The following is a 21,483-nucleotide window of genomic DNA, read 5'->3' as shown; positions in this document are numbered from 1 at the left end:
TATTCAGTATTTCAAGAACCAAAATAAATTAGAGAGGGAACAATGGGCAGCCTTGTCTTGTTCCTTTCTGATTCTCACATGGTTTTATTAGATACCCATTAGCAATTATTTGTGCTTTCTGTGAAGTCTAAATTGATTTTACCCATTTTATAAAATTATCTACAAAATTCATATGTCCCAAACTTAAAACAAGACAGAATTCTTGTGAGCTCCCTTTTAGTAGAGATTTTCAAACTAGAGCTGGATGTCTACCGGTTGGGACCATTCCCTGCAAGAAGCTTTGGTCAAATGACACCGAAAGTACCTTCAAAATTTATATTCTATAATTTTGCAAATCATTGGAAATCTTATCCAGATTGCCTTCTGCTAGGCAAGTGAGCTAGGGCAAGGATTCAATGAAATCCGTTTACCTTAGTTAAATGTTGGTGAACCTTTTTGGCACTTAGTGCTGAAACGGGAGGGTGTATGTATGCGGGAAAACAGAAGAACAGCCACCCTGTGTGCATGCGCGCGCTGGGAAGATTATCTTCCGATTTCCGGCTTGCACACGCACACCGACCACCTGGTCTTCTGATTTCCGGCATGTGCATACACACCGGCCAGCTGGACTTTGTTTCTGGCGCTCCCGCACACATGAAGACCAGCTGACCAGCGCACTAGAACACGGAAGAGCGACGGGTGCCCGGAGATGGCTCTGTATGTCACTTACGGCATCCATGCCATAGGTTTGCCATCACTGCCTTAGTTGTTCCCTATTCTTACCATTGTGTCGATCTATTAATCCCATTGTTCCATCCAGCATAATTAACCCTATTGGGGTTAATCAAAGTTGCAGTGAAACATATCTCAAAATTCTAAGATTGGGAAGGGGTATGATATGCTGTGGGGATGAACGGAATGATTCAATAGAAACATTTATCATTGAAAATCTAAAAATACACTGTTGTCTTTCACTATCACAACATTTCTGCATCCTTCTTTTTCTTAATATAAAGTTTTTTTAAAGGGTAGATTAAAAACAATGAAAACGAATATAAAGTAAGAAAAAGAAAAAAAAGCTAAAAGTGCAAGAAAGGTGGGGAAAAAATGAAAAGAAAGAAGATATAAAACAATTTTAAATAAAATTATGCGTGCATCTCTTATTCTATGGTCATAATATAAAGTTCTTTCTACAATCTGTCCTGTCCAGTCATCAAAACCCTAAATCATATATTCATTTTTCCTGTTTCATTCCAAAAAGTCTATAAGGGCTTTTGATTTCCTGCCTTAGTCTTGATGCAAAGGAAATGGGTGGAAAATAATACAAGATACTCAGTCTCCAATTCAATTTAATTTATTCATTGCCTCTGTACATTCCAAGATGGTTAGGGAAAATACAGAAACAAGTATTTGTTGGGACAGAATTTCAGTGAATATTTTCATCTTTTTGCCTTCATCTCCCTGCTCTGTTTTCAAATGTCCCCAAAGTACCATTTGGGCACACAGTGAATAGGTTTCTCCTCCCAAATGGTCTGCAGCCGTTCGACCCAGGAAGTCAACATTTGTTTTCTTTTCTCGTCTGTCACATACTCAGAGGCAAAGCAGATCTGAGGGGAAAGGACACTGAAGCCACAGAAGTGCAGGATTCCATGCTGGAATTAAAAAGAGACATAGTAAAAGTCGTAATGTTTGGCTTGTGATTAGACCATGGTTGATGCAGTTAACAACAAGAGCAGTAAAGTTGAACTCACAGTAGATTTCAGCCAAAGTTGGCAAGAAGGAGCCAGGGATCAATAAAAAATAGATACGTAAATAAGTTCCCTAGTTCGTTCCCGAACTTCCTGTTGAGCCGTTGGGGCCATTTTTCATTCTCCCCAGCCTCGGGAGGCTTTCCTGAAGCATGGAGAGGGCGAAAAATGGCCCCAACGGCCCAACCGGAAGTTCGGAAAAGATCAGTTTCTGGCTTCCAGAGGGCCTCTGGGGTACCAGGCGAGTCGGTTTTCGGCCACCCCGGGCTTCAGGGGAGCCTCCAGAGCCTGGAGAGGAGTTGCACGTACATGCGCAGGGGGATGGGGTTGCGCATGCATGCGTGGGTGGGCAGGGAGGATTGAGTAGGCACATGTGCACACCGTAAGAAAAAAATTTGCCATCACTGCAATAGGCCAATTTATATCCTGCTTCTTGGTATAATATATGGGCAAACAATGACCTATTATGGCTACATTCCTTAACTTTTCTTCTGATCTTCCGTTCACCTGCCAAGAAGGTGGGCAACATAGCTCTTGCCAAAATGTAGTTAATTGAGTTAGCACTTTTGTATTTTTATTTTCTTTTATATCAAAAATGTTTTTATTAGATCTTGTTTCGGGTTTATTTTTGCTTGTCTTCAAAAGTATGCTACTAGGAGAAGCCACGGTCCACGCTTCGATAATTCAGGGCGGAACTCCCCCTTAATATTGGCACGTATGTTCTTCTTGGCTTCTAGGTGGTCACTAAGAAAGGATTTTTCAAAATGACCATCAGATCATTAGTATTCTTATACAGTAATTAACACGTTCTGATGTTAAGGAGTTATACTCCCCCTCCCCCCTGAAAAGAACTCTGTTCCAACTGCCACTTGCCTCACATTCTGTTACCTTAGTTCAAACTAGCAGACATTCCACTCCTTCACTCAGGAGTGGTCTGGGGCTCCTTACAGTATTAAACGTCGGTATCTCACCAAAATGTCTACGCCTTCCACCTATAGAACTGCTTCCAGACTCAAGGCAGTGGGAGCGATATTCCCTTATGCATTTTAATCACTGACCACCATTGAGCCAACAGATTGTGAACCAAATGTTTCCTGCAAAGCCCGATCACATAGTTTCATCGCGAAGCACGGGTACCCAGCTAGTTCAACTATAAATCTCATGTTCAGTTCTTAGTGAGTGTTCCAGTTCTATTCCCGCCACTGCAGAAGTGTTCTGAGCACTAACCTGAACACCCTTTTGAGCTTGAAACACTTATAATTATTGGAGGAGGGTTGGGACACGTCTATGAACTTGGGATGTTTTGTCCATCCCTATTAAAGGGCCAAGAAGCTGAACTTTATTTAGCCACCTCCTGTTTCCCTACATCAATGGCTAGAGACTAGCCAGCCCTCATATTTCATGTGTAAGCCAGAATTTGAGGAAAGGAAAAGGAAAATAATTTACTCCGAAGAGCTTCCTGTCTCAGTTCCCTTATGCATGCATCTCTAAAACACTAATACTAACATGAAAACGTTTTAATGTTCTCAATTCTGCTTTATTTTGGAAGGTCATTGGCAAAAGGCAAAAGCAACATATTTAGAAACATAAAAGGACATGTTATTTTTCATGGTGCGGGCAGAGTAAAGAAAAACCAATGCCAAGAAATTCCTCCAATTATGTTTTGAAGCCCTAGTCATGTAGAGGGAAAGTGGGACTGCTGCCTCTGCTCGTACCATAACTATAATAATAATAATAATAATAATAATAATAATAATAATAATAATAATAATAATAATAATAATAATAATAATAATAATAATAATAATAATAATAAATAATAATAATAATAATAATAATAATAATAATAATAATAATAATAATAATAATAATAATAATAATAATAATAATAATAATAATAATAATAATAATAATAATAATAATAATAATAATAAATTTATTTCTTAGCCGCACCCTCTCCCGAAGGACTCGGGGCGGCGTACAATAAAACACATAAAAACAGTATGGACAATACAAACACAAAATAAACGAATACGTGTACATGGAGGAGGTAGGAAGATGAATAAAGACAGTTAAGACACAATTTAAAATCCCCTAATAAAATTCCAAAAGTCACAAAATTTAAAAACCCGTCAGGAGCAGTGTGAACGAACTATGGTTGAGCCAGGCCAGCTACTTGAAATAGGTGGGTCTTGAGCTTTATCCGGAAGGCACGGAGGTCAGAGGTAGTCCTAATATCCGGGGGAAGGTCATTCCACAGGGCTGGGCCCGCAACAGAGAAGGCTCTACTCCTAGACGCCGCTCCCCGACATTGTCTGGTGGATGGCACCTGTGTTAGGAACTGGTGCGATTAAGCACTAGCAATGAACCCCAGGTCGAGGTTATAACAGAGCAACCCTGTAAAGTATACGCAGCGTGCGATAGATAAAGCAACCACACTGAATAATGGATAGTAAAGTAATTAAAATAAATCTTTACTTTTTGAAGAATATAGCAAAATCCATAAACACAGCCAAAAAGTCATACACAGAAAAAGCAGTCCAATACTACCAAGATAACTTGGATACAAGTAGCAAATAACTTACACACAGTAAGTAGTAGCAACAGTAGTAACAGTTAGGCAGCAGTTATCATACAGCAATCAAGAGAGAGAGAGAGCAACAACATCAGCTGCAATTTAAAGGCTGTAATCTACTAATTAGCAGAGCTCCTCTCTTAAAGATACATAACATGCCTTGTGCAATATATTGTCTACCCAACTTGTTGGTTACACCCTAACAACCTGGAGGAGTCCCTCTCTGTGCGAGCGAACTGGTCGCAGGGATGTATGGGGCAGGATACGATCCCGCAGATAGCTAGGTCTTGAGCCATGGAGCGCTTTAAAGATCGTTATCAAAACCTTGAAACGCACCCGGTAGACCACAGGGAGCCAGTGCAGCTCGCGCCACGTTCTGGACCAACTGTAGTCTACGAGTGCATTTCAAGGGAAGCCCCATGTAGAGAGCGTTACAGTAGTCCAGGCGAGACGTCACCAGCGCATGAGTGACTGTGCGCAAGGCATCCCGGTCCAATAGGGGGCGCAATTGGCGCACCAGGTGAACCTGGTGGAACGCCCCCCTTGCCACGGCCGTCACATGGTCATCCATGGACAGCCGAGCATCAAGGAGGACGCCCAAATTGCACGCCCGCTCCACCGGGGCAAGTTGCACGCCCCCGATGGCCAGAGATGGAATTAACTGGTTGAACCGGGGGGCCGGAACCCACAGCCACTCCGTCTTGGAGGGGTTGAGCTTGAGTCGGTTGTCATCCATCCAGACCCATACGGCTTCCACACACCGGGACATCACTTCGACGGCTTCGTTGGGGTGGTTCGGGGTGGAGATGTACAGCTGAGTATCATCAGCGTACAGATGGTATCCCACCCCGAAGCCACGGATGATCTCACCCAGCGGCTTCATGTATGTGTTGAACAGGAGCGGCGAGAGGACCGACCCCTGTGGCATCCCACAGGTAAGGGGGCTCAGAGTCGACCTCTGCTCCCCTGTCAACACACGTTGCATCCGGACGGAAAGGTAGGAGCCGAACCACCGTAAAACGGTGCCCCCGACCCTCAACCCCTCCAGTCGGCGCAACAAGATACCATGGTCGATGGTATCAAAAGCCGCCGAGAGGTCTAATAGGACCAGGATAGAGGAACAACCCCTATCTCTGGCCCTCCAGAGATCATCCACCAGCGCGACCAAGGCAGTCTCCGTGCTGTGCCCAGGGTGGAAGCCGGACTGGCGCGGGTCTAGATAATCATTTTCCTCCAGATGTCGTGGAAACTGATAAGCCACCACACTCTCTACAACCTTCGCCAGAAAGGGAAGGTTGGAGACAGGACGATAATTGTCCAGCTCCGTAGGGTCCAGGGAAGGCTTCTTGAGCAAGGGTCTCACCACCGCCTCTTTCAAGGCGGCTGGAAGTGACCCCTCACCCAGCGAAGCGTTCACTAGGCCCAGGAGCCAGTCGCGTGTAACCTCCCAGGATGCCAGCACAAGCCAGGAGGGACACGGGTCCAGTAAACATGTGGTAGGTCGCAGTCGTACCACACGCACTCTGTCCAAATCCTCGATGGCAACCAAGTCAAACTCCTCCCAGATAGGTCTCTCAAGACTCGCCACGGACGCCTCTACAGGACCACTGGAAGGGACCCAATCCTTCCGGATTTGAGCAATTTTATCCTGCAGATATTTCCCAAATTCCTCTGCCCTACCCTGTAAAGGGGCCTCCCGCGGCCTCTGAAATAGGAGGGAGCGGGACACCCGAAACAGGGCGGCAGGGCGGTTCTCTGCGGATGCAATGAGAGTGGCACAATATTGACATTTGGCCACTCTCAATGCCACAAGGTACGTCCTTAAATGGGCTCGTACCTGTGTTCGGTCAAATTCGGAACGGGAGGATCTCCAACGACTCTCTAGGCATCTCTTGCGGCACTTCATCACCCTTAGCTCCTCGGTAAACCAAGGGGCCAGGGTGGAGCGTTGCCGCCGGAGAGGCCGCAAAGGCGCCACCCGGTTCAAGGCCCTGGTAGTCGCATTGTTCCACACGACCACCAGGTCCTCTACCCAAGGGCGGGTCAGGGCCGCAGAAGGTGGCCCAAGCTCCATCTGGAACCTCTCTGGTTCCATCAGGCGCCTGGGGCGGAACCATCTAGTATTTTCCGGTTCCGCCTCCCTGCAGTGGGGGGAAGCACCAGGGAAGTCAAGTCGGAGGAGTGAGTGGTCTGACCATGACAGGGGAGTGATGGTTAAGTCCCCTCCTCCCAGATCACTCAACCACTGGCCAGAGACAAAAACAAGGTCCAAGGTGTGACCTCCCTCGTGTGTCGGGCCCTGAATCAATTGAGTCAGGTCCATGGCTGTCATGGAGGCCATGAACTCCCGAACCCCCTCGGATGCTTCTCCCACCGATGGCAGGTTAAAGTCCCCCATCACTAAAAGTTTGGGGGTCTCAACCGCCACCGATGCGATCAGCTCGAGGAGTTCGGGCAGGGCCGCTGATGTATAGCGAGGAGCCAGGTATACTATCAGCAGGCCCAACTGTCTCCTAGGGCCCCATTTCACAACAAGGGATTCACATCCGGACGTCTGTGGCACAGTGGACTCCCTCGGCTCTAAGTCCTCCCGGATAATCACTGCTACCCCACCGCCCCTTCCCTGGGCCCGAGGCTGGTGAAATGCTCGATAACCTGGCGGGCACATTTCCACGAGGGGTACACCTCCCTCGTGGCCCAACCAGGTCTCCGTTATTCCTGCAAGGTCTGGCTCCCCCTCCGAGATTAGATCGTAAATGAGGGGGGCCTTGTTAACAACGGACCTCGCATTGCATAGCACCAGCCTCAGGCCCTGGGTCTGGAGCTCCTGACCACCTAGCATGCGGGGGTTGGTACAAGCGACCGGGTGTAACCAGCACCCACGGTCTCCCAACCGACTGCGAGTTTTCAATCTGTCCTCGTATCTGCCCCTCCCTACGACCGTTGGAATCAAAAGGCCCTGCACAGGAACGACATCCTCGCCCTCCTCCTCCCTACCGCTCCCTCTGCTCGTGACCACACCTAGTGACCTGGCTCTGTCCTCGCTCCTGACCTGACCCACCCACCCCCCAACCCCGGAACCCCTGTACAATTTTAAAAAACAATTAACTAAAAAACCCCTAACTCTCCGCTTCCTCCACCTCTCGAGATTAATAAATCCGTCATCAAGGTGGGCCTTCGAAAGGGCGGAGGGCCACACCTGCGAAAGGGGGGACTCCCGCAGTAGGATGAGGTCTGCTCTTGAGTACATATAATGATGAAAAGAAAATTCGCCAGGGCCTAGGAACTGTGCTGTGGATGTTCCAGCCAGAGTACCATGCTCCAGTCTAGTTTGAAGAAGTTAAAAAAGCCGTGCTCCAGTGAATAAAAAGAATTGTCCAGTCCTAAATGAGGGGGGTGATGGTAGTAGGCTGGTCAGATGACAGACAATAATAATAATAATAATAATAAATTTGAATTTATTAGCCGCTCCCTCTCCACACAGGACTCGGAGCGGCGTACAATAAAACATATAAAACATAAAACATAAGTGCAAAAACATAAACATCCAAATACACACATATTCAAAGACATACATACACGGAGGAGGTAACAAATTACATCACATTAGGACTGTTAAAAATCAGCCATTAAAATACCCCATTAATAATAACACAATTTAAAATTCAAAAGGACTGTCAGGAGGAATAAGAAAAAATTACGGTTGAGCCAGGCCAGATAATTGAAAGAGGTGGGTCTTCAGCTGTACACGGAAGGAGCGGAGATCGGAAGTAATCCTGATGTCACGGGGGAGGTCATTCCACAGGGCTGGGCCCATCACAGAGAAGGCTCTGCTCCTGGGTGTCGCCCCCCGACACTGTTTAGTGGACGGCACCCGAAGAAGTCCCTCTCTGTGTGAGCGGATTGGTCGTAGGGATGTATGAGGCGGGATGCGATCCCGCATGTAACTAGGTCCTGTGCCATGAAGCGCTTTAAAGATCGTAATCAAAACCTTGAAACGCACTCGGTAGACTACAGGAAGCCAGTGCAGCTCGCGCAGGAGAGGTGTTACAGGGGAGTATCTAGTCCTCCCCATAATCACCCGCGCGGCCGCATTCTGGACCAACTGCAGTCTCCGAGTGCATCTCAAGGGAAGCCCCATGTAGAGAGCATTGCAGTAGTCCAGGCGAGACGTCACCAGCGCATGGGTGACTGTGCGTAGGGCATCCCGGTCCAATAAGGGGCGCAATTGGCGCATCAGGCGAACCTGATGGAACGCCCCCCTTGCCATGGCTGTTACATGGTCATCCATGGACAGCCGGGCATCCAGGAGGACGCCCAAATTGCGCACCCGTTCCACGGGGGCCAGTTGCTCGCCCCCAATGGCCAGAGATGGAAGCAACTGGTTGAACCGGGGGGCCGGAAGCCACAGCCACTCCGTCTTGGAAGGGTTGAGTTTTAGTCGGTTGCCATCCATCCAGACCCGTACGGCCTCCAAACACTGGGACATCATTTCAACGGCCTCGTCGGGGTGGTTCGGGGTGGAAATGTATAGCTGAGTATCATCAGCATACAGATGATATCCCACCCCAAAACCACGGATGATCTCGCCCAGCGGTTTCATGTATGTGTTGAACAGGAGAGGCGAGAGCACCGACCCCTGTGGCACCCCACATGTGAGGGGGCTCAGGGTCGATCTCTGCTCCCCTGCCAACACACGTTGCGTCCGGCCAGAGAGGTAGGAGCCAAACCACCGTAAAACGGTGCCCCTGACTCCCAGCCCCTCTAGCCGGTGCAACAGGATACCATGGTCGATGGTATCGAACGCCGCCGAGAGATCTAATAGGACCAGGATAGAGGAACAACCCCTATCTCTGGCCCTCCAGAGATCATCAACCAATGCGACCAAGGCCATCTCCGTGCTGTGCCCGGGTCGGAAGCCGGACTGGCGTGGGTCTAGATAATCATTCTCCTCCAGGTGACGTGGAAACTGTTGTGCCACCACACTCTCTACAACAATAGGTGGGGATAGTATGGTTAATGATGGTCAATGGTGGGGGTTGGTAGATGGTCAATGATGGTCAATGATGGATGGCGGTTCGCGCGGTTAACAGCAGGCCGGGGGATTCGGCGTTCGGCGTTCCCAGCCGTCGCCGCCGGCGCTCGGGTCCTCGTCGCTCCAAAGTCGGCCTCTCCGCCCACCGCCGGCTTTGGCCCCGGTCCCAAGTCAGTTGCAGATTAAAAACCTCCAATTCCGGCACTGCCAGCACCAGCGCGTTCCCACACACTTCAGCAGCCATTTCCAGCCGTTCCGAGCCTTGCGCAGCCCTTACACCACTCCTCTGCTCTCCTCTGCTCTTCTCCGATTTCAAACGGCGCTCTCCGCCGATTTCAAATGGCGTCTCGGACGGCGTCTCCCCTCAGCTGTTTACCGGCTCACTTTCCAGGCTTTTTTGTCGTCAAGCTACCCTGGGAGACCCCCACTTGGGTCGTAAAAAGATCCAGGGTAGCTGATTGCTGGACACCCGGTCCCCCATGATGGAAAAGGGGGGCTGGCAGCACCCCCTGTTCCCTTAAAGAGCTGCGGATTTATGGAGCTCTGTAGCAGACTGCCATTTCCTCCAGGAAGCTCCTCCTCCTATCTCATTCATGAAGGCCGAGTCCATATTTCTAGGTTTCTTATTCAGAGATTGCTGGCTGGAAGATCCAGAAGCCGCAGTCCCAACAGACCCAAAAAGCATCACGTTGAGGAAGACCACAAAGCAAGAACACGAGAAGACACTGATTGGTTGGGGGAAACAGACAGAGTGTCTAGTGGTGAGTATAGATGAATGCTTATATCAGTCAGCTGCAGTGTGCTTGCCATAACTGATTGACTGAGATCTTTGAAGAACTGAAAGAGGAGTTCAGTCAGTCCCTATCTAATTCTCCAGAAGCCAAGCCTGAGCGAGCATTTGCATTTGGTCTCCACATACCTGCATGGGCCACAGAAGGTAGCGAATATCACCACTGGGTCCTCTCTTTGAATACATTTCCTCATCTCCTCCAGTAGTAAATGAAAGCAAGGCTAATTTATTCTGCAATGAAACACATGTTTTATGTATACACCGTATTTTTCAAAGTATAAGACGCACTGGAGTATAAGGCGCACCAAGATTTTGAAGAGGCAAATTTTTTAAAAAAGTTTTTGCACTCTGCAGACCTCCCCCAAATGGTCCATTTTTTGCAAAACAGACCCATTTTTGTCCCTCCAAAAAAGGCATGCATAGCCTTTAGGAGGCTTGTAGAGTGCTCCTGAGGGCAAGGGGGGGACACGAGCAAAAACCAGCCCTTTTTTTGTCAAAAAAATGGCATGTATAGCCTTTAGGGGGCTTATGGGGTGCTCCTGGGGGCTGGGAGGGCAAAAATGAGCAAAAAGCTGCTCAATTTTTGCTCATTTTTGCCCTTCCCAGCCCCCAGGAGCACTCCATAAGCCTTCTTAAGGCTATGCATGGCCATTTTTGCAAAGGGGGCAAAGTTTCGGGAGGCCAAAAATGCTGTGTTCAGTGTATGACGCACCCAGATTTTCACCCTGTTTTTTGATTATTCTAAATCAACACTCATTACAACAGAACACCCCCCCCCCAGTGCAATGTACAGGACGCAGCATTAAACCACAACCAAATTACATTGCAATGTGATTTTTTTAAAAAATGGAACAGTATCCCTTAGAATAAATTAGAATAAAAGCTGCATTATGCTTTAAAAATATAAAATAAGATTTTAAAGGCCAGTTTAAAATACTGAATTGACAGAGCTATATAATTAGTACTTATGAAAAGTCCACAAACAACCATCAACAAGGTCAGCCACCTGACTGCCAATTGGGCCAAACTTCATTAACAAGCTATAAGTTTCCATAGGTGAACTCAGGTTAATATGCCACTTATAGGTTGAGTGCATCTGAAAGACATTTCTTCATTGTAGGGTTTTTTTAAGTGCTTCATTTTGAAGACAATTTCTCATGCAGTTTAATTTTCAAGATCTTTAATTTGCCACAGATTCAGTGAATTCCCCCCCCCCCCCAGTGTTTCTAGTGGTAATTAAGATTCAAAGCAATTTTTGATGTTGCACTGACTCACGAACAGCCTTTCTTAGGAAATTTCAGCAATAAAATAGACAATTCATTATAAATCTCTTGGTTTTCAATTTTTTTTTCCAAAGTTGCCAATTTCTAGAAAATTGAGCATTAATAAAAACAGCACATTTGTAAAGAAAGGCTATAACTGGCTGGCTATATCTACTACCATGATCCTACAGGAAGTTCACACTTTATATCATGCAGCTTTAGCAGTATTATGCCACATATGAATGATCACCATGATAAATTCTTGAGGATTTGCTAATCTTGAGGAATGTGGTGCCACGAAGAGTTCTTAATAAATCTACCTTCAGAGGTAGATTACGTGAAAATTTATTTCTGGGAGTTGAAGTCCAAATATCTTAAAGTTGCCAATCTAGATGCTTTACCTAGAAATGATTGACCTTGCTTGGGTTTGCAGTCAGGTTAATATTTATGACTTCTGTTTGTGAAATACATTCCATAGTTGAAGGGCTTCTATTATAACTCCTACTTTTATTTGGTTCTTAATTATACATTAACTATCTTCAGTATAGATACAAAGACAGGATATTAATGTCAGTAAAATCTTAGTTTAATGTATATTTATAGGCCACTTACCTTGAGTAAACCAGAATCATAACACTTTGGGAAATCATGAGCAAATCCTTGGACTAAGACTCTGTCCATCCAGCCCTTCAGGATAGCTGGCATGCTGAACCAATATAAAGGAAACTAGATAGGAATACAAGAAAGCAATGATATCGTTGGATTTAAAATGCCCCATAGACACCAACGTCTTCAGAAAGGCAACAATCAAGCAGGAAGTATTGCAAATATAAATTAAGTATAAATTAACAAAGTCCGATATTATTATAACATTGTGCCGCTAACATGGATCCTTTTAGTTCATTATAGTGATTGACAAGACACACCAAAGGCAAATGCTTTTATCTACATTAGAGATGAGGAACTATGGGTCCTTTATGACTTGGGGACTTCAACTCCCAGAATTCCTGAGCAGCCTGGCTGATTCAGTAATACTGGGAGTTGAAGTCCTCAACCATAAAAAGGCTATAGTTCCCCACTCCGATCTACATAATCTGAAACAATCATTTTCCTCGGCTTATTCAATAATATTTTTTAAAAGATCTGCCTTTCTTCCGAAACAAAGCCAGATTTATGTATAAGGCACTGAGTTGGGAAAGTTGAATCAAAATAGATTAATCTATTGAACTGTCACTCCCAACCTAACACTCCCTAGATACAAGGATGGAGACACACTCTATCCCAACCAACTTGACCCCAATTGGATGGCCGAAATGGAAGATGGACATCAACCTATCTGGAGGACAGCTAGTTTGTAATTTTGAGGAACATGCTACACTCACCAGCACATATGGGACCAAAATGTAAATGTAATATTTTGAAAGTTCTTAGATGACATGATCAAATCAAAGCAAGCACAAACCTAAAATTTCCCTACTTCCCAAAGTCCAAAGAGTTGCATCAACAGGATCTAAACTCTTAAACCAATTTGATCCAGCACCGGAAATCTTGTATAAATAAATGTTGGAAAAAATAATGACCTGAAAAATCACCAAGTCGGCTTTGTTCACTTTCTTTTGCTCCTCAATCAAATCTTCAGTCAGACATCCATTTTCATAAGCTTTCCAGGCCTCAATTCCATAATTAAAATGATCAGGATTGTATAGGTCACCTATAGGCACAACATAACACACAATCTATTTGCATTTGAAGAGTTGCCATTGCAGTCTTTTTCTTCTTCTAGTATACATCTTTTTCCATACAGAACTCTTGTACTACAACAAAATGTATCCTTTCTTGGGAACACAAATGTACTTCTACCTCATCAGTGGTGCCTACCAACTATGTCCTTCCTTGTCGTTCTTGGCTCAAATTTCATTTCATATAAGTCTGAAACAGCGACCGTACAGCCTTGCTTCTTTAGTTCTTCCACCGTCAAGGTTTTAAACGAACCATTTAGAGATTTGGGCTCTTGGTCTGCGTACACAATCAATACTTCTTTCCCTGATGTTTAAAAAGGAGAAGGAAAGCAATATTTACTTAAAGCAGGGATTCTGGAGGCAGGTAAAAATCAAGATGAGAAGATATTCTGCAATCAGGAACAGCAATGCAGTTTGAACATTGTCTTAATTAGAAGCCTGCAACTGCTTTTTTAAATTATTCTTTTATTTTACCTTTTTAATCAGTCAGACCAAGGTAGACTTTTTTTTAATGCTTTTGAGTCAGTCTTAACTCCTGGTGACTATCTGGGCAATGCCCTGCCATTTTCTTAGCATGATTTAGGAAGCGTTTCAGCCCTGGGAAGCATTATCTGTTTCCTAGGGCTGGAATTGAGTGACTGGCCAAGGCCCCTTTGTATCTAATGCAGACATAGAACTCACAATCTCCCAATTTATAGGCTGATGCCTTAACCACTACACCAAACTGGCTTGAGGTAGCTCTTCCTATCCCAATTTTATCCTAACCCTCCTGGGGTTAGATTAATTTAGTGGTGACTCGACCAAGGCCATCTCATGCAGTTTCTAGTCGGGATTCTTTTAATATGCCGATATTTTTTAAATATAAAACAAGCCAATCTATTTGTTACCCAATGATAACACCTCCCTGCTATGTTCCCTGACCTAGCTAGCTTTTTTCCTTATCATTTCTTTTAAAAATAAAATAGAATGATGGTTCACCAGTGACGTGCAGTCAGGTGAGGCAAGTGAGGCACAGCCTCACCACTCTCATCATGAAAAAAAAAGGAAAAGGAAAAAGCTGAGCTACTTACTGCCTCACCGTGGATGACTCTGCTTAACTGTTAAAAAAAGCTGGAAAAGGTATGTGTGGGTTGGAGGGAGGGGGAGGAATTCAAACTTCATCCTCCTGGTGCTGTGCAGGGCTTTGGGCAAAGGCTGGAGGGAAGGACCCTGGCTCGCTTGTGCTCTCCCTCCCCAAGAGTAGTTTGATTGCAGGCAGAGCCACGTTGTGGGGCCAGTGTGTGTGCTACAGCATGGCTCTTTGCCTGGCTTCCTGCCTCCTCCAGTGGTCTCCTCACTGGTGCTCTCCCTCCCCAAGTGTAGTGACTTCCTCCCTAGGCCCCCATTCATTTCTCTCTCTCACACACACAGCTGGATAAAACTATATAAAAATCTAGCCCAGCTTCACTGATTACAAGTTTGAAAAGGCAAGTGGCTCCACCTGCAATCAAACTACACTTGGGGAGGGAGAGTACAAGCGAGCACTGAGGAGACCACAGGAGGAGGCAGGAAGCCAGGCAAAGAGCCATGCTGTAGTACACACACTTCCCCCCAGCCTCTTTCTTTTGGAAGGCTCAGATCGGCTCCCCTCCGGCTTCTCTGCCTCTCCTCTCACCCCAGCCTGCCAGCAGGAGGTGGTGGGTGGGCTTTATTGTGTTCCAGGCAGTTCCCACCCAGACAGCAGGCTGCATTTGCAATGGTGGAGGTGTTTGGGAAAGGCAGCAGGGGAATGGGGGGGATGGCAGAGGAGCTGCTTTCAAGCCACTGGAAAAGATATCCAATCCAACTTTTGGGTGTGGGGGGGTTTGTTTGAGAGTGAGTGAGAGAGGGAAGGGGTAGGAGAGATAGTCCAATCCAACTTGTGTGTGTGTGTGTGTGTGTGTGTGTGTGTTTGAGAGAGGGGGAGGAAGGGAGAGAGGGAGGAAGGAGGGGAAGGAGAAGAAAAAGAAAAAGAAAGAAGGAGCAAAGGAGAAAAACAATTGCTGTCGCTTTAAATTGGAACTGAGCATGCCTGGCTGTGGAATTCTGGGAGTTGAAGTCCACAAGTCTAAAAATATTTGAAACCCAGCACTGTGTCAGTGCCTCACCAGTCATAAACCTCACCGCACGTCACTGTGGTTCACTGTACCTTTATTTTCCTAAAGGCTTTTAAACTCCTCCTAGACCTCATGGCATTTTAGGAAATAAAAAGATTAGGTGGCTGAAATTTATAAATATCAACCCGCACAAACACACACAATGACCATTTGGGGAGAATATCCATAGTAATCTCTAATAATCTCTGGTCAGAGTCCAGTTGGCTATCCCTATGGAAAATGAGGGGACCTATGGGGACATCTTAATTCTTGCTGTCTCCTTTAATAGAAATATGATAAAAGGAAGTACAATTTACCTGCCATTTTTTTCAACACCCTGCAACAGTTCGTCAGTGTTATGGTTTTGAAAGATTCTTGTCAAGACTGTTACAAAAAGAAAGAAAGAAAGAAAGATACGAAAGTCCTTTTCTTGGTTTTCAAAAACAAACATTACTTGAAACTGGTCATCTTGATGTACTAAGAATGAGAGAGAACCACAGGGGAAAAAAACCAATAGACACACAAACTTAAGCACAAGAGCATCAGCAGAAATATCCTAACTTAATAGCTCTTGGCCATAGAAACGGAAGCATCTTCTAATCCCCCCTCTTTCATTCCTATCCAAGTCCTAAAGTAAAGCAAAGTAGATTCAGTTTCTCAATCTCTGGAGTAGGATCCACCAACTGGAAAAAGGGCAATGAAAGTTTGCTGCTATTTGCATCCCATAGGAATGTGGATTCTAGGGAAATGGGAGTCAATGGGAGATCAAACACAGTCTTATGGACCTTCTGCTAAAAGTTTTGGGTCAAGCCCAGTTTAACAGAATTGAAACATCCAACGTTCCCTGTTTCTTCTCCACACCTGAGGACACATGGTGTCAAATTAAGGTAAATTAAGTGGATTATTGGCTTATATTCATAATAACCCACCCACTCACCCCCCAATCTGTTCATTATACCTAAGGCACAAAACATCTAATTAAATAGTTTGCCTATCAGATGGGATGCGAACCAATCTGCCACAGCCTAGAATGCAAGGTCAAGGAAACTAATCAGCCTACCAAATTTTTTTTTTAAAAAAAACCTTTCAAAATGTAAACATTTTCACCCACTTCCCCTTTATGCAGTCTTGCCTTACCGCTGAGTAAGTGTTTAAACACAAATACCGCCACGGAGGATTTCGGATTCCTGCAACAAAGCACATTAACAGCACCTGTATACTGTTATTCTGGATTTCACGCTTACTCAAAAGTAAAACAACTCTGTCCAGTTCCGTGATTTTACTTCCAGGCAGCCTGTTTGCTGCCTCCGGTCATTTGAAATAACCCGCCCTGAGCATTATTAGTCCAGTTAGTTCGCGGATCAAATAAAGTTTAGTAAATAATAATCAATGCATAAGTATGTTCCAAGCGTTGACTGTAACAAGTCTTTCCAATGAATATAGAATTACTTATTTCTGAGTAACAGCATGTACCATGGATTACGGGAGGATTCTAAGGTATTTGGATGAATTGCAGTAAATTTTAATGAAAAGGACAGTTTAGATTCCCCCTTTTATACTATTTCCAGATTTCTCAAACTCTAAAGTTAGGATTTTCTTTCTTCTTCGTCGTCGTCGTCTTTTTTTTTTTTTTTTGGCAAGCCAGTTTCCTTACTTGAAACTCGTACTGGAATAGTAATAAAATCTAACAACATAAGATAATCAAAATTCTTAATTAAAAAGTTGTATAGGAGAAGATCGTACCAGAATGCAGCACAGTAATCCGGCGACAGGATAGGATCAGATCGTCTAAGCAAGACAGGATCGATATAGTTAGTGCGACTAGTAGTGCCTGGCATTTAAAACAACCGGGGTGGTGGGTCCGCCCCTTCTTCAATCGCGGCTCACAATTATATGATTTGGAGCGTGTGATTGATTGTTTTCGCCGTTCTGAATTTAATTGCCTTTTCATGCGTAACTGAATTTACTACTCGTATTAAGCAATTTAGAGGAGAAACTTCCTGACAGTTAGAACAATTAATGAGCGGAACAGCACGCCTCCAGAAGTTGTGAATGCCCCAACACTGGAAGTCTTTAAGAAGGTGTTGGATTGCCATTTGTCTGAAACGGTATAAGGTTTCCTGCCTAGGCAGGGGGTTGGACTAGAAGACCTCCAAGGTCCCTTCCAACTCTGCTATTGTATTATTGTATTAAAGGGGAGGGGCAGGAATATTTCAATTGAAACGAGATTTCTGTTGAATAGCCAGTGCAGTAGATAGAAACCTCGTATGGCCGATGTTGATTGGGCTCACAGGAAAAGGCAGTGGATTGGTATGCGGTGTGAATCCAGCTGATGTGCACAACACAGTGAAGTCCTAGCAAACTAGGATGGCTGAGTTCGCACAACATGCTATGCTAAAATATATTTGGATCATCCCTGGTTTAGTATACTGTACAAACCAACCTAATGCTGTTATATTTATGATTCAGTATGTGTGGTACTACTTTAATCCAATAAACGTCAGGTGAATTAACTGAATGTGTCACAGCTAATTTTCACTAGGTCTTATGATTAGATAAATATGCATAGAACAACCAGTCAGAGCCTCTTATCTGAGGCAGTGGAGGCTGCCTTGTTACTGTTTTCCAAATAATCAGAACTTGATTATTAATTAATATTTCCTCTGTTTAAAACTATCGCATGAGCAATACAAGCCTCACAAGTCATATAATCAGGATGAGAAAGGGCCTTGGTGAGCTTCTAGTCAAATGCCCTCTCCAGAGCAGGAATTTTCAGGCCATCCCAATCAAAGGCTAGCTAGCATTTTCTTGAAAATCTCCAGTCCATGGCACACACACAACTCCCGGAATTGTGGGCATAACAAGAGATGAGGGCAGGCTGAAAATAATGATTGACTTGCTGTCAGCTCTCATGCCTTCTTGGATCTTTGAATCTGGTACTTCTGGTTTAGCAATGGAAAGTCTGTGGTCATAAATCAAGGACTATCTGCTGTGGTTAAGGTGTTGGGCTGGTACTGGGAAAATCTTTGTCCAAGTCCACCCCCGACCATGGAAACTTACAGGGGAACTCTGGTAACAGAAGCTTCTCTTCCGGTAATATCATATTGCTAACCAGGGCATACAAAACCTTTGCCAGACCAGTTTTTGAATACAGCTCATCTGTCTGGAATCCGCACTGTATATCGGACATTAATACAATTGAGTGAGTCCAGAAGTATTTCACGAGAAGAGTACTCCACTCCTGCTCACAACAGAACCTCATGGATGATCCTCACTCTGTCAAGGACCTTGGAGTACTCATATCAAATAATTTAAGTGCTAGAGCTCACTGTAACAGCATCGCCAAAAAGGCATTAAGAGTTGTCAACCTAATCTTATGAAGTGTCTGGAGGTTATGGAGATCTGGATGGAAAAGAACAGACTTTGGATTCACTCTAGCAAGATTGAGTGACTACGGATTTTAGAGCTCCCCGCATCTAGGGACCTTCTATGGCAGTGCTCAGTACCCAGAAAGAATGGGTGTGCAATGGGGAAGGGGTACTCTTGAACATTCGGTTGAAAGAGAACAGGGGCATATGGCAGCAATGACTAGGAAAGCCTTTTCATAATTCCATTCCATACATAGGGGTGCCACTTGGAGACAATCCAGAATATAGTTCTTCTGGTAGTTATGAATGCACCATGGTATATCTGTGAAATCTCTCTCCTTTGTGAATTGCAGCAGCTGCTGGTAGGTTTCCAGGTGCAATTCATGATACTGGTTAGCACCCAAAATGCCCTTCACAGCACATGATCCCATTCCTTATGGGGGAAACCAATTATAATTCCCCCCCTGCTTATTACACAAGATCTGATTTAGTGATAGTGCTTCAGGTCCCCCTTGATGAAGCAGTGTCAGCTGGTGGTATCTAAGAGGCATGCCTTTTGTGACAAAGCATCTACTATACGGAATGAAACTCCCCCCCCCCCCCAAGATTTGGATAGCTCCCACTGAATTTCTGAGACCTTGAAATCTTGACTCTTCTCCTAGATATTGGCCAAGGATATTGGGTAGGCCCATTTTCTAATGGTTTGGAATGTGATTGTGGTTGGATATACTATAATTTGGTTATCTTCATTTCTAGATTGAGGATTTGCAAGTTGGACAGTCATACATATTAAAATATATTGCTATTGTCTGAATACAAACACTGTTTTGTCTTGCATTAGTAATGAAATTGTGATGCATGTTTTGTCATGTGGCCTCCTTATCCCCCTACTGTGGACTTCTGGGCCAATAAAATCTTATTACTTCCTTTCTGTGCCACTATCCATTTTGTTTAAAAAAATACATTTTCATCTTAGATGTTGAGGTCTGAGTGAAGAATTAAGTGCATAAAATGCTAATAGAAGATGTCTGTTTCAGATACTTCCCCCTCTATTGCGGCTAAACCATAGAAGTCTCCACTCAGGTCCTCTGTTGCCAGTGGGAACAGAGGAGCACTTGATTGGCTGAGAGGCTGGACAGCTCCCATTTAAAAGGGGGAGCTGGTCGACCATCTCCTCAGTGGATGTTTGCACGTACTTCAATAAAGAGCTGTTATCGCTAACCTTTTGTGACTTCCTTTATCCGATCTAACAGTCTGGTATTTTAATCAATTCATCTTATTCAGGGGTGGGCTTCAAAATTTTTAGCAAGGGGTTCTCTGCCCAGTTACTGGGTGGGCATGGGCATGGTGGGTATGGCCTAGTCAGCCTCCTGCACCACAGGGGGACACTTTTGCCCTCCCCGGTCTCCAGAGGCTTTCCTTGAGCCTCCGGGAGGGTGAAAATGACCCGAACTTCTGGTTGGCCTGTTTTTCGCCCTCCCGGAACCTCCACGCGCACCCTGCATTTACCTGCATCCAAAACAGGCAGCGTGGGGACCCCTGGGCGGGGCCAGCCAGGAGTGGGATTTGGGAGTTCTCCAAACTGCACAGAATCTTAGCTAGAGATCCTCCCGAACCCCTGTGAACTCCCAGCAGCCCGCTCCTGATTTATTCTCTATTATTTCAATCTATATCCTGCATTTTCAAACCTGTAAAGACATTTACGAGAATAAATACGAAAAAAAAATATTTAAAAAAATCAGGAATTAGTGGCTTTTCCTCTTGAGGGTAGTTTGTAGAACTACAGGCCACATTCTGAAAATCAGGGGAGGGGAATGATGGCCCCTTCATGACTGTTGGACTTCAACTCCCAGCATGGCTGGGTCAGGAATTCTGGGAGTTAAAGTTCACAAGTCATAAAAGGACCATTGTTCCCCACGCCTGCTTTAAATACTCGTTTTTTCTCTTCTGTTCAATCATGTCAGATTTGTAGAGACTGCCTGGATAAGCTACTGGAGAGTAAATGGCAGAAGAGGACTATTATCTCCTCCATGCAGTATGTTTTTGGAAAACAACTGCTCAGCCATTGGAGCTGATGTTCTTAATGTGGCATGACTCTTCCTAACCCCTTAGTGAAGGCGGAAAGAACAGAAATAAACACAGGTGATGAAGGAGTACATCCCATAGTTGGACAGGAACTCAGGAAATAGGCCTTTCACACATATTCCCCAGATGGGTGTATGAAAGCTTTGATTTCTTTAAGAAACTCTCACCTGCCAATAATGCTTGGATGGGTTTGGGACAGTGTCACTTTCTCAAAGCTTCTAAAGACACCAAAGCAGAAGATGGCTTGAAATACAAAAAGGAAACAAATACCCATTGTTGGCAAGGAACAAACTAGGATGCACTTCAAAAAGCACCCTGAAAGAGTGGGAGAAAAATAGAAGTTTCTGATATTTACAGTGTGTGGGCTGTAAATGCAATTAAATGGCAGCAGAGAGCTACAGCAAGCCTATTTTTCCGACATTTTTGTAGTCTACTTCTGGTAGTTCTCACAGTACAGAAAAATCTTTTCACCCCCTAGAAAGGAACTGCTGAATCTCACTTGATTGCATACAATTAATGTTGGGACAGTACCAGGTTGCACCTGGTAAGATTTTTTAAAATTACTTTTTATTTGAGAAATCACCCCTTAAACCATTCCTAGTCCTTTGCTTCTCAAAATTCCCATGCTGCAGAACTTATCTTATTTAACTGGGGAGGAAAACTACTGCTAGATAGATTGATAATAAAGGACCCTAAGAAGAATCAACATTATTTAAATTAATTGTTTATAGATGCCTGGATATACGCACTGCTGGACTGCTGATATGGCTAATCTCTACAAAGTTCAC

At 44.7% G+C, this 21,483-nt stretch overlaps 1 protein-coding gene across 3 annotated transcripts; it reads right to left on the bottom strand.

Annotated features, from left to right (window-relative positions):
- Positions 1–1,317: 1,317 nt before the first annotated feature.
- On the bottom strand, positions 1,318–17,088 carry NQO2 (N-ribosyldihydronicotinamide:quinone dehydrogenase 2). Of its 3 annotated transcripts, none has more exons than XM_081952229.1 (8): positions 16,986–17,088; positions 16,380–16,429; positions 15,560–15,626; positions 13,268–13,432; positions 12,970–13,100; positions 12,002–12,115; positions 10,257–10,358; positions 1,318–1,631 (listed from the first exon to the last, which is right to left on the bottom strand). In XM_081952229.1, exons 3-8 carry the CDS (start codon positions 15,564–15,566, stop codon positions 1,452–1,454), a joined length of 699 nt encoding a protein of 232 aa, XP_081808355.1. In that variant the 5' UTR covers positions 15,567–15,626; positions 16,380–16,429; positions 16,986–17,088; the 3' UTR covers positions 1,318–1,451. The 3 variants fall into 3 exon arrangements, with proteins under 3 accessions (XP_081808355.1, XP_081808357.1, XP_081808356.1); XM_081952231.1 differs by having other exon boundaries at positions 15,560–15,579; positions 16,986–17,063; XM_081952230.1 differs by lacking the exon at positions 16,380–16,429 and having other exon boundaries at positions 16,986–17,052.
- Between the last annotated feature and the right edge of the window lie 4,395 nt (positions 17,089–21,483).

The sequence above is a fragment of the Natrix helvetica genome (genome assembly GCF_964273705.1).
Source record: "Natrix helvetica genome assembly, chromosome: 4".
NCBI lineage: Eukaryota > Metazoa > Chordata > Lepidosauria > Squamata > Natricidae > Natrix > Natrix helvetica.
The sequence above is the reverse complement of the archived record's forward strand: the minus strand, read 5'-3'. Positions and strand labels throughout refer to the sequence as shown.

Excerpts from the sequence above, each read along its gene's own strand:
- NQO2 (XM_081952229.1), bottom strand. Across the intron at positions 12,116-12,969 it reads CCGACTTGGTGATTTTTCAG|TTTCCTTTATATTGGTTCAG; the intron begins GTCATTATTTTT and ends ATTCCTATCTAG. Across the intron at positions 1,632-10,256 it reads ACCTTCTGTGGCCCATGCAG|CATGGAATCCTGCACTTCTG; the intron begins GTATGTGGAGAC and ends TTTTAATTCCAG.